This window comes from Balaenoptera borealis (genome assembly GCF_965194805.1).
Source record: "Balaenoptera borealis genome assembly, chromosome: 20".
NCBI lineage: Eukaryota > Metazoa > Chordata > Mammalia > Artiodactyla > Balaenopteridae > Balaenoptera > Balaenoptera borealis.
This window is the reverse complement of record NC_138879.1, coordinates 38,910,877-38,923,271: the sequence shown is the minus strand read 5'-3', so window position 1 is coordinate 38,923,271 and position 12,395 is coordinate 38,910,877. Positions and strand designations below refer to the sequence as shown.

At 57.6% G+C, this 12,395-nt stretch overlaps 1 protein-coding gene across 3 annotated transcripts; it reads left to right on the top strand.

Moving 5' to 3' along the window:
• Positions 1 to 3,111: 3,111 nt before the first annotated feature.
• CA4 (carbonic anhydrase 4) lies at positions 3,112 to 12,026 on the top strand. Of its 3 annotated transcripts, none has more exons than XM_082372984.1 (8): positions 3,112 to 3,650; positions 8,250 to 8,303; positions 9,293 to 9,448; positions 10,363 to 10,508; positions 10,628 to 10,726; positions 10,980 to 11,043; positions 11,173 to 11,336; positions 11,710 to 12,026. In XM_082372984.1, the coding sequence occupies exons 1-8, from the start codon at positions 3,560 to 3,562 to the stop codon at positions 11,902 to 11,904; spliced, it is 969 nt and encodes a 322-aa protein (XP_082229110.1). In that variant the 5' UTR covers positions 3,112 to 3,559; the 3' UTR covers positions 11,905 to 12,026. The 3 variants fall into 3 exon arrangements, with proteins under 3 accessions (XP_082229110.1, XP_082229111.1, XP_082229109.1); XM_082372985.1 differs by lacking the exon at positions 3,112 to 3,650 and adding an exon at positions 3,749 to 3,975; XM_082372983.1 differs by lacking the exon at positions 3,112 to 3,650 and adding an exon at positions 5,186 to 5,537.
• Positions 12,027 to 12,395: the final 369 nt, after the last annotated feature.

Genomic DNA, 12,395 nt, shown 5'->3' with positions numbered 1-12,395 from the left:
CCTGTAACCTCATGGGCATCTGCTATTCCTACCCGTAACAGTTATGCTTAACAGCTGAGGTTTATTGAGCGCTTGCTAAGTGCCAGGACCTCTACCAGGCCCTTTACCCAGCATTATCTAGTTGAATCCTAACCATACATGTGAGGGAGGCGCTGTCTTCATCCCCATTTTCCCCATCAGGACACTGAGCTTGAAGGAGGGAAGGGTGAGTGTGAGGTGGGGATGTGAATCCAGGGCAGTGTTGCTCCAAAACCTATTCTAAGCTTTGGCCTTCCACTCCATCTGCCCACCTCACCCCCCGATCACAGACCTGGTAGTCTCCTGTTAAGGGATATGTCCTAGGCCTTCCTCTGACCTATGAACACCAGGAGTGCAGCATCTTGCTCCCCTGTGTCTCCACCCCATGCCCATCAGAGTCCCAGGAGAGGCTGAATCCGAATCTCACCTTTTTTGGGTCCCTGCAGTTGGGGCTTCTCTCCTTGTCCCTCAGCCTTCCTCACCCCTCCCTAGGCCTTGGGAGACCAAGAGGAGCCTGGATGTGCCAGGGCCCCTCCCTGGGCCTAGCTCAGTGTCCGCTTCCACTCAATGTCACATCCATGCCTGCCTAGGGTCATGTTCAATCCAGGTGAAAGGACGTCCACTTAGATAGAGGTCATGGTGAAGTATGCTAATGTACCCAGGCCCCTGGTCAGCCCTCCTCAGGCTTTAGTCACTTGGGTTCTCACAATGAATTATAAGAATCAGAAACCTATAAGGGGGACTTCCCTGGTGGTCCAGTGGTTAAGACTTTGCCTTCCAATGCAGGGGGTGCGGGTTCGATCCTTGGTTGGGGAACTAAGATCCCATGTGCCTCGCAGCCAAAAAACCAAAATATAAAACAGAAGCAATATTGTAATAAATTCAATGAAGACTTTAAAAATGGTCCATGTCAAAAAGAAAAGAAAGAAACATATGAGGAAGTTAGGGGTATGATTTTTATTTCACAGATGAAGAAAACCAAGGCTTGGCTGATGTCACAAAGCAAGTGGGTAGAGCCAGAAGTGATCCAGGGTTGTCTGACCTCAAAGACCTGTAGCTCCCCCAGTGCCTCCCTCCTGTTCCAGACAGGGCCATGGCGTGAAAACCCCCAGAGGATGAGAATTGTGATTCATTTCTGCATCCGCAATGGGCCAGTGGCTACACCCAAGGCGCCAGGAGGCTGTTTGTGAAAGTCTGGGCTGGGCAGGCTCTGGCCCAATAACTGTTTATTGGCAGAGGTCAGCAGGGCAGGTTTATCATCCCCACTTTATAGATGGGGAAGTTGCAATCAGAGAGGGGTAAGAAAGTTGCCCAAGGTCATCCCTGAGTCAAAGGAAGAGCAGGGACTTGAACGCATGATGCTCGGGGACCCTGTGCGGAGTAAGAGGAAGGAGGCTGTAGCAGGGCTGGGACAGCTGGGCCTGGGCTGGCAGCTATATGGGCCCTATAAGTCATCAAGACATGGCAGGGCCCATCCCTGGTCTAATGATCCCTGTTGTAACGAGGGGTCATGTCCCCTCCAGGGAAACTAGGCCCAGGGTGACCTAGATAGTGACAGGTGACAACTTTACGGCAGGCAGGACAGGGGTCCAGGCTGGGAGATAAGGCTGGGTGACCTTGGTAACGCAGAGTAACCTGCCTTGTGTAACCTTGGAGTCAGAGATGATGGATAGAGCAGGAGCCACCCCCCTTGACTTCCCGCATCGCAAATATGCGGTCTCAGTGGTACCCGTGATTAAGACGCATCCTTGAGGAAGGGCCCATTCTTAACCTCCTCCCCCTCCCCATGCCTCGGCAGGAACACCACACAGGGGCGTGGTTCTCCTCCCCCAGCTCATTGGCCCAAAACATAGTAGGGGGTGCGCTGATGGGAAGGGAGAGGATTACTTAGAAATCAGCTTCCTCTTCCTCTTCCTCTTCCCAAAGGGACTTTGAAGTGACTCTAAGGTCACCAGTCAATAGCCCCTTAACCCCACCAAAGGTTTCTAAGTCTCTCTCCTGCCTGTAAGGGGGGCTGGCTTGGGGTTACAGGGACCCCTGAAGTAGACTTCATTCCCAGGAGTGGGCTTCCTCCCCACTCCATTCCCCAGTCCTAAAAGATATATTTTTACAGCCTTGTGAACACAAATTCACTCCCCCAGAAAAGATCCCGGGGTGTGGAATCCCTCCCCTGACTGTCCAAGTCCCAGGCTGGTGATGAAATTCTAAAGCAGCGCAGACAATAGGACTCTAAGCCTGATGTGGATACCACCCCCCTCCTCTCTGGAAGATCAAAGCTGCTCCTTGAGGCTGTGTGACCCTGGGCCAGAAGGTGGGGGGGGGGCAGTCAGCTAGGACTCTAACCTTGGAGGAAGCCCCTTTGCCCAGAGAGTTCTGGAGGAGGCAATCCCTCCTCAGAGGTCTCTTGCCTAAGTTCAAAGCCCCGTGGGCGCTGAGAGGTTGGCAGAGGATGGGGAAGTGACTAGACCAGAAAACTGGGGCTTCCTGTTGAAGGAGGGGGCCCAGGCCCACCCAAGTCCATCTTCCCCACTCAAGTCTGAGTGAGCTTCTCAAACTGCCACGGAAGTCCCCACCCCATGTGGGACACACAGTACCTAGAGCCATGGAGAAGTCTATAGAGGCATTGTAGCAGGGGAGCCAAGTCCAGGAGAGGGGGCGTCCCTCCTGAGACAAGAGGCAGCTTCCTCTCGTGGAGGCCCCCCGCCCCATTTCCCTAAATGCTAGGGCCTCCTCCCAGGAAAGTTTCCTTTCCCTGAACTCCTCTGAAGATTCTGGCAGATGAGAAAAGGAGAGGTCCATTCAGACCCCAGTCTCTTCTCTTTCCATCTTATCTCTGGAGTCTGGGGGTGGGAGGGGGGTGGGCTCAACAGGACCAGCCCCTCTCCTCTGACCCCGTTAGTTCCTCTCTCACTGAGACTCTTTGCAATCCATTACTCAGTTCCGCCCCCTCAGCATCCCCAGCGCTGGCCATCACATACACACTCGCACAGAAATTCATAGGTGTCCTCACTCTCTGTTAGAAGAACAGTCTTTGGGTTGCTTTTTTCTTTTTTTTTTTAAATAAAATTCAAATATTTATTTGACTGCACGGCGTCTTAGTTGCGGCATACGGGATCTTTAGTTACGGCATGTGAGATCTAGTTCCCTGACCAGGGGTCGAACCCGGGCCCCCTGAATTGGGAGCACAGAGTCTTAGCCATTGGACCACCGCGGGAGTACCTGGGTTGCTTAGAAATTAAGTTTGGAGCAGCTTGGGAGGGAACAGAAAAAGAGATAAGACCCAGAGAATCAGCTGTCACTGCCTGAGAGAGAAAAGCAAGCTCTCTTTCTGGGGACACCGGATTCGAGAAACACCGTCGCACATCCCTCAACTCCGTCATCCCTCCGACGCTATCTCCATTCCCCGAGCCTCCAGCCCCAGCCCATTCCAAGGTCCCCCCGGGCTGCTTCCGAGGCGAGAGGGCTGCGCAGCGGTCCGCGCCAAAACGATCCAAGGCAGGAATCCGGGGTCCCCACCCTTGTGTGGATCGAGTACCTTGCGATGTCGCTACGCTGGTCCCAAACCAGAGACCAGGTGTGGGACGGGGGAGGAGCGAGGCAGGAGGACGCCGCCTCTGCGCTGAAGGACAGGGGTGGGTGAGGGGCCCTCGCGCACCGGTCGGAAGGTGACCAGGCGGTGGGGGTGGGTGCGGCGCGCAAGTGGGGGGTGGAGGCTCTCAGATCAGGGACAGGTGAGGGGAGGACCCGCCAGGGGGAGGAGCCGCTACCCGCGTCCTGCTGTCGGGGCTCCCTCCCGTCGCGGCTCCGCTATAAAACCTGGGTCGGCGGGACCGCGGCCCGCCCGGCGGCCTCCTCAGCGCGCGGTCCCCGGCTCGGCGGCGTCGCCACTCCTGCGCAGGATGCGGCTGCTACCGGCGCTCCTGGTCCTCGCCGCCGCCTGGCCCTGGGCCCGCGCAGGTGAACGAGGGCTTCGGCCCCGGGACCCCTCGGTGGCCCTTCCGTGGCCCCTCGGCGCTCGGGCCCCGCGCACCCCGCCGAGGCTGCGCCCGGGGCGATGGGGCGGCGCGGGCGGCGGGAGCGGAGAGGCGCGGGCGGCCGGGCGCGGCGGGCGCGGGGCAGCGGGTGCAAAGCGTGTGCGCGACTGCGGTGTGCGGGGCCCGCGGCCCTCGGCCGGGCGCCGTGCGGGTCCGGGGCAAGGATGCGTCTCTGAGCCGCCGCGGCGCACGCCTCCGTTTCTCACCCTTTCTGGTGTTCCTCCGTCTGCGTGGGTCGCTGTCCGTCCCGCGGGGGCTCAGTGCTTGGTGGCTGCCCCCGGCCCGGGGCAAGGACAACAAATTGGGTGCGGTGGGGCCCGGTCATCCCCGCTTCCCACCCTGGGTGCCTTGTCCCCGGACGCTGCCAGCATCCTTCACCTCCAGAACTGTGTAGGGAGCCTGGAGGGGGACATCCGGAGACCCGAGCCAAGCCGGTCTTTCCGGCCGGGGTGATTTTCCTTTAAAGATTAATGGTGAGGCCGAGCTCTTAATTATTCGCCTAGGTGGAAGGTGGCAGGAGAGGGGTGTTAATATTTGATAAGGAGTTGAAGGCGCCTCCAGCGTCTGGGCACAGGGATCCAATCTGGCACCTTCTCTGCGACCCCACGGGGAGCCATCTCCTCGGAAGGAGGTACCCATCTGCCAGTCCCCATCTCAGCTACCCCTCGGATGGTCCTTGGGGTCCACCTGGCCGAATCTCCTCTGTAAAGCTAGATGCTCCTCTCTTGGAGTCATGGGTGCGGGCTGAGTGTGCCCTCAGCAGCAGAGAAGGAGACCCTTAGCTGGCCCATGGTGGGGTATGAGGGGCATCCTGCAGCAACTCCCGGCCTCTTCCTAGGAGAGGAGGAAACAGAAAAGGCGGGATGTGAACATTTTTATATGTAGGGTTGGAGGTTTGAAACCTACTTAAGCTGCTGGGCTTGTAGAAGAGAAATGTTTTGCAATTAATGTGGCTGCTTTGTAGCTGTGTGGCTTTGGGTCACTTCCCTCCTTGGTAAGTCAGTTTCCTCCTTGGGTAAGTCAGTTTCCTCGCTTACAAAACAGAGAGTAATCTGACTCAGGTATTGTTCTAAGGATTCAAATAAGATAGTGGGCGTAGGTGCTTAGTGCCGTGCCTGTGTGGCACATAGCAGGCACTCCATAGCCACATGGCCTGGGCCCTGCCAGCCAGGAATCTCTCTCAGCCGCCCCCTCTCACAGGCTGTGCTCCCCTTAAGCACTGGGGCTTTCTGACTGGGAGCTGCCGAGGGTCCGGCCTTCCTCCCCCATTTCATCTCCTAGGGAACCTGAGGCTGGAGAGTGACCAGGCTGTACATCGACGTCCTCAGACCATCTGCTGCCAGGGAGAGAGGAGGGGAGAGGGTCATAGGCCCCTTCAGAGTCCCAGACCCAGCCAGGAGCTGCTGAGACTTTGCCCAGGACATCTTCGGGTTTCGCTGAGCTGGTTTTCAGGATTCCTCCCTCCCCCTGGAGTGGGAGGGTGGGGTGAGCAAGGTCCACCCGAGAGAACTTCTTCAATCAGCTCTAAAGCAGGGGGCTGGGGTGGTGGGCACGTCAAGGGTGGGGGACAGCGGCTGGGTGACTGGTGATGGTCGTTAGTTCTCTCACTCCATCTCTGGTCAGGGCAGACGGACTAGGCAGCATCCTGAGCTTGGAGCCAAGACCTGTGGGTAGCTCCTCTCCTTCCCAGGCCCTCTAGGAAGTGGCCTGAGAGAACTGGCTGGTAATTATCTGTAAGGGCCGCTCCCTTATGAACCAGTACAGGAACCTGAGCTGGTTTGTGACCCTGCCACCACTTGCCTAAAAACCAGCCCCTACCTTCAGCCTTTGGATATAGACCTGACCCCCAGCCTTGGCCTCATCAACATCATGTTTTCCTGGCTCCTGCTTCCTAAAGAGGGTAGTTTCAAGAGCATTCAACCAAGCAGGTCAAAAGTCTCTGTGATTAAGACAGTGGATCAGAGGTCACCATGACAACCCTAGGAGCTGTAGCCAGAAGCAGGGAAGAGCAAATTCCTAAGAAAAGCTCAGCCTGGACCAGATGGGCTCCAGGGAGGCTGACAGGGGTTCCACCCGTCAGAGCTGGCTCCTGAGGATTCCGGCTCAAGCCAGGCTTCCCCTGAAACAGCTTCCCCCTGGGTGTCAGTCACCAGGAGGGGCCAGCTCGACCTCAGAGGCGCCTTCTGCCTTCAGGACCTGTGAGAGGTGGAGAGCCAGGAGAAACATAACAGGAAGCCTTTCACGGATGCAAATGACCTCCCATCCAGTGTGTCCTTAGACACTGACTCTGGGAGATCAGTGGCAGCTCCTTCTGCCTGAGGAAGCAAGTAAGAAAGTGGGCTCAGAAAAGTTAATGAACTCTCCTGCAGAGAATAAGCAAGAGTCAGAGCCAGGACTGGAGGCCGGGTGATGGGCTCCGGCATCAGAGCTCTGCCAACATGCAGAGACGGGCCTGGATGGGAAGTGGCCACTGCCCTTTGCAGAGTTGACCCTCGTCAGGCTTCCCCAGATGCAGCAAGTCCCAGGGTCAGCAGAGCCCTGTCCCGGGCAGGGGGTGGACTGGCCAGGGGAAGACACTGCAGGGACTGTCCATCTCTGAAAGAGGTTATGCCAGCAAAGTAGGCACAGCATTTGATCCAGACCTGGGAGACTGGGAAACCCCAGGAGGCTCTGAAGGGCCCAGGGTGCGGAGGTGGTCAATTTCCTATAGATGCTCAGTCTCCTGGCCTTCCTCCCACCCCCTACTGAGAACCTGCCCCCCCCTCTCCACCCCATGCCCATTGCAGGGACCCCAGAGGAGGTGGGCTTGGGTGGGGATGGATGTGCTCAGAGGCCTTAGCTCAGGCTGAGCAGGAAGCTCTGCTTTTCTTAGGAATTTCCTCATCCCTGAGTTCTTTCCAGCTCACTTCATTTCTCTCCTCTCCACCCCTCCTTGACTTTGGCCATCTGTGCCCTGACAGGAGGTTGAGGAGGGGAGGGAGGGAGGGAGCCAAGGAGAAGGGAAGGACTCGTCAGGGACTTGACTAAATTCCAACTGCCTGGAACACTCTCTACCATCTCTCATTTAATCCTCCCCACAGTCCTATGAGGTGGATGGTATTAGTTCCATTTTACAGACAGCAAAACTAAGGCTCAGAGAGATTAAGTGACTTGTCCCTAAACCCACAGCTCCTAAGTGGCCCAGCTAGAATTCCAGCTCTTATCAAATGCTTTGTCCACCCTGCTGGCACAGACTTTCTTTTAAAAATCAATAGACTAATTTTAGAGCAGTTTCAGGTTTACAGAAACATCAAGCAGAGAGCACAGAGGAGAGGGTTCCCATGTGCACAGTTTGCCCTGTTGTCAACATCTTGCATTAGTGAGCTACGTTCATGATGCAGCCTTCTTTTCAGAGATGTTGGTTCTCCTGTCTGGAGGCAGAGTGGGGGATTGGAAGGCAAGTCTGTCTGGTCCCAAACACCAGGACTGCAGGTTGGAGGGACAGGGGAAAAGACCTAGCTGCCTTCCTCCCTGCAGGACTGTGAGAGTTTAGGCAAGAATGGGTCTTAATAGCACAAGAGGGTGTGTTCCAGGGAGGGACTAGCCTAATCTCCCTCATCATCCCATCAACTCTGGGAAAGCAGCCAAGCTGAACGTGGCGGTATTGTCCTGGGGGGCCTCCTCTTCCCCTCTCACCAGCCTCCCTTCCAGGTTTGAGGGCGGGGATGCAAGGAGGGAGGGGGAGGCCGATGAGCAACAGGTAGTGTCCAGGCTAGCCCCTGGGGAGAGCTGACCCGCCTTGGAGGGCCCCTCGAGGGCTGCTGGCTGTCTGGTCTACATTGTCTGAGGACAGTGCCCTGGGCAAGAGGACCAGCGGATTGGCTGTGGGTCAGGGACACCTGGAGCCTGGCGGTTTTGAGCGCCTCCTTCTCCATCCCTACATTTTCTTCTTAAGGCTCCTTCCCCTGGGCCCTCTGTCCCCCAGGATGGCACCCCAGGAATGCTCTATCCCATCCCAGGCCAGGTTCTGACTCCAGGGATATTCCCAGCCTCTGACCCACTGTGTACACACACACACACACACACACACACACACACACACACAGAGTTGCTTGTGTGCACACAGTTCACCGGCACTCATAGAGACAGACATGTGTGTACACAGATACACTGACATGTTTCTGCACAGGCCTCACATCCTTCCTCTCTCTGTTCCAGGGTCACACTGGTGCTACCAGAATCAAGTCAAGCCCTCCAACTACACCTGCTTGGGTAAGTGCAGCGAGTCTTGTGGTAGGAACCCTCCAGGTTGAAATGGAGACCCAGGGAAGGTGGGAAGGATGAGGTGATGGTGGCCCCAGTCAGATATCAGCTCCTAACACACACACACACACACACACACACACACACACACACACACACACACACACTCTCTCTCTCTCTCTCTCTCTCTCTCCCGGTGCTCAGGGCACAGGGAACATAGAGTGACCTGAGTTTTTACTGGGACCTCCTGTCATCATCTCTGACACCAAGAGAGTCAGCCCTCTGGTCCTCTGAAATAAATCAGGAGCAGCATCAAAGGGAGAAATTCAGTTTGCTCCTCTCATAACAAAATGGAGAGTTGATTCTGTTCCAGTGACACCCCTGCATGTGGGCCTGGGTGGCGGTTCTTTGTACTTTTTCAAGCGCTGCCCGGTCTCCTGCAATCTGCTTTCCTCCCACCGTTGCTGTTTTGGTGACTGGGCAGTGCTCCCCAACCCCCGCCCCGCTCACTGGTGTGGGAGGTCCCGGGTGCAGGGGGCTGGGCTCCCCTGGGGCTCCTTCCCTGCCTCCCAGTGCTCACATAAGGCTTAGTGTCAAGTCACGGGGTCCTTTCACAAGCGGCCCTTCCAGGGGACGCCACCGCTTCCATGCACTCTCCCATCCACCTGCTTTGAACTTCGGAACCCCTAGGAAGCAGGTTATCACGGAGCTTTCCTTTCCCAGCCCAGCATCTGAGGTGGTCCCCTACCCCGGAGCTCACACCCTAGTCCCACCCTGTCCAACACCACGCCTTGCTGGTCTTGTGTGAGTGTGAGTGTGTGTCTGAGGAGGGAGAAGGGTGAGGGCGGAGTTCTGTGCCGGGCGTCCCCCCAGCACAGCCTGCCAGCCATCCAAAGACCTTGCTGCCTTGAGCCGGGCCTGACCCGAGTCGGGTGGAGGACGCCACACCTCGGTGCCAGGCGCCCCTGACTCCCGGCCCACCCTCCCTCCCTGCTCAGGGCCGGACCAGTGGGGCGATAGCTGCCAGAATGACCGCCAGTCTCCCATCAACATCGTCACTGCCAAGACACTGCTGGACCCAAACCTGGGACCCTTCTCCTTCTCCGGCTACGACAAGAAGCAAAAGTGGGCCGTGCAAAACAATGGCCACTCAGGTAGGTCTCAGATGGGCTGGATGCAGGCCCCGGACAGCAGGGGCGCGGGATCCTGGGACCCAAGTTCCCCAAGGACTGGAGGGTCGGGCTCCTCCTGGGAGGGCACACCGGGGGGTCCACTTCTGCTGAGGAGAGGCTGAAAAGCCCTGGGCGGGGGAGAGTGTGGGTCCTGTGTGGGCACAGCCTAGGTGGGGTGGGTGGTGGGGTTCATTTATTTGCCCCAGTGTTTCTTGAGCATCTATGTTCTAGGCACTGGGGCTATGGCAGGGAATGAGACAGACAAAATGCTTGTCCTCCTGGAGTTCACAGTCTAGCAGGAGACACTATAAATAAAGAGACACATTGTACAGGGTGGACTTTGGAAAGGAGGGAACATTGTATCAGTATTTTCAATCCTGTATCAGAGCAATCTGTAGTGGGGGAGGGGACAGGTTCTAGGAAGAGGGAACAGCATGTGCAAAGGCACAGAGGCGTGAAACAGCTTGGGGTGTTCAAAGGGCTGCATGTGGCCCCATGTGCATGGAGGACAGAGAGAAGCCCGGAGCGGCCAGAGCCAGCCCAGGGTCAGTCCAGCCGGGCCTGGGGCAGGTCGCCCAGGGCTGAGGAGTCTGGACGTGGCCCTGGGAACATTGGGGCACCGCGTGGAGGGGGTTGAAGCAGGGGCGGGACCGGGCTGAGTTGCATGTTTGGGCAGTGAGGGGTGTACAGAGGGAGAGGCAGACAGGGAGGCCAATGAGGGGGCCAGGGGAAGGTCCAGGCTGTACCACTGTTCCTGTCCCTTCAGGCCCAGGACCGTAGCCCGTGAAGGGTGCGAGGTAGGAGAGAAGGTCCTGCTTGGGTGGACCTGGGATGAGGGGCTGGGAGAGGCTGGGGGAGGTGGGTGCGAGGACTCTGCCCCCTCCTGTGCCCTCCAGTGATGGTGTTGCTGGGGGACGAGGCCTCGATTGCTGGAGGAGGACTGACCGCCCGGTACCGGGCCAAGCAGCTGCACCTACACTGGTCCAAGGTGATGGATTGGGGCTCGGAGCATAGCTTCGACGGGGATCGCTTTGCCATGGAGGTGAGGGACCTCTTCCCAGGTGGATGCCTTGGCTGGGCTCTGGGTATACTTGCCTTGGGCAAGAAGGAGGGTCCAGCACCCTGACGGGTTCTCTCTCCATCCCTCTCACCCCTTACCAGATACACATGGTACATGAGAAAGAAAAGGGGACATCGAGGAACACGAACAAGAACCAGGACCCCAAAGATGAGATCGCAGTGCTGGCCTTCATGGTGGAGGTGGGGCTGCCATCCCTCAGGGTTTGAGGGGCTGCTTCTTAGGATCCAGAGACCTGGGATCCCAGCAAGGCAGGAGGGGGCTGGAGAAGCCCCGACTTCCCCTCTGTTTCTCAGTGACTTGTACATCCCCATGTGGGGAACCCAGGGCCTTTGAGGGCCTCAGTCCCAGAAGCTGCGTGCCCGCCCCACCCCAGACTGGGTCACCACCGGCTCCCCACAAGCCTCTCTCAAGCCCCTTTCCCTCCTGTTCCAGGCCGGATCCAAGAATGTTAACTTCCAGCCCCTGGTGCAGGCGCTGTCTGACATCCCCAGTCCCAGTGAGTCAGGATGGTGAGGGGAGGCGGGGGAGGGGGGCTGGGGGAGGGGAGAAGACATCTTCCTACAAAAGACGGTCTGGATGGTGGAGGAGCCTGTACTCTCAGAGTGAGGCGTGCGAGTCTCCCCAGATATGAACACCACGCTGAAAGACATCAGCCTCTTCGACCTGCTCCCCAAGAAGGAGAAACTGAGGCACTACTTCCGCTACCTGGGCTCGCTCACCACACCAGGCTGCGATGAGAAGGTGGTCTGGACTGTGTTCCGGGAGCCCATTCAGCTCCACGAGGACCAGGTACATGGGGCCCTGGCTCAGCTCCTGGAAACTGTCCCTTAGCGGGAGGCCCCAGAGCAGTCTGGGGCTCACCAAGCCCCCAGGTGAGGCTAATGCAAGCTCAAGCTTGAGAACCACTGTTCTCTGGTAACGGTGATGACAGTAATAGCAATCACAGGCCCTCAAAGCCCAGAGCTGTGAGTCCCCTCTGCTTAGGAAACTCATGGGAGCTGAGCCCCCATGGATGCAAAGCACTTTACATCCCTGACGCTTTTCCTCTGCACAAGAACCAGAGAGGGCTCAGAGAGGCCAGACGACTGGCCTGAGGTCACACAGTGAGGAGTGCAGCTCCACCAGCTTCATCCCTCCCTGCTGAGCCCTGTGCCTTCCACAGATCCTGGCATTCTCTCAGAAGCTGTATTATGACAACGAGAAGAAGCTGCAAATGACAGACAATGTCAGGCCCCTGCAGCCCCGGGGGCCGCGCCAGGTTTTCAGGTCCCAGGCCCCGGGACGGCTGCTGCCCTTGCCACTGCCCACCCTGCTGACCCTCGCGCTCACCTGCCTGACAGCAGGCTTCCTCCGATGACGACTCATGTTTGCACGCTTGACCTCTGGTCTCAGCCCTTAAGAGGGCTTGAGCCTCTGTTCCTCAGGCTTCCCGGGTTGGACTTTGGTGATGATTAAAATATGGACATGTTTTTGGAGAAACCTCTCTCACGTCTGTTTTTAGTTCCCACGACTACTGCTGCCCTGTTCCCCTCAACCCACCCCCGCGTGCCAGGGTAGGGGCCTTAGGGCCTGGAGATTTCTTCTGAGCAGGCACCCCTCCCACCTTTGTGAATTCCCCGTTGACGCCCCATTTGGAGAGATGCCGAAGGGACCTCAGAGCTCCAACACAGCCACAGCTGGAGAAGTTCCAATCCAGCCTTTCATTATATAATGGGGGAAGCTGAGGCCCAGCAAGGAAAGGAGGCTGGGTGGAGGCCACATAGTGAGGCCACGGCAGAGCCAGCTGAGAGCCAGCCAGCACCTTCCGCCCTGTACTAGGGGTGGAGAGTGCGGGTCCTGTGTGGGCAC

What these genes read in the sequence shown, in the direction of transcription:
- CA4 (XM_082372983.1), top strand. Translation starts at nt 5,201, where the DNA reads ATGGCCTGGGCCCTGCCAGCCAGGAATCTCTCTCAGCCGCCCCCTCTC. An exon ending in CTCCAACTACACCTGCTTGG is followed by an intron (nt 8,304 to 9,292) that starts GTAAGTGCAGCG and finishes CTCCCTGCTCAG; the next exon opens with GGCCGGACCAGTGGGGCGAT. An exon ending in TTCAGCTCCACGAGGACCAG is followed by an intron (nt 11,337 to 11,709) that starts GTACATGGGGCC and finishes TGCCTTCCACAG; the next exon opens with ATCCTGGCATTCTCTCAGAA.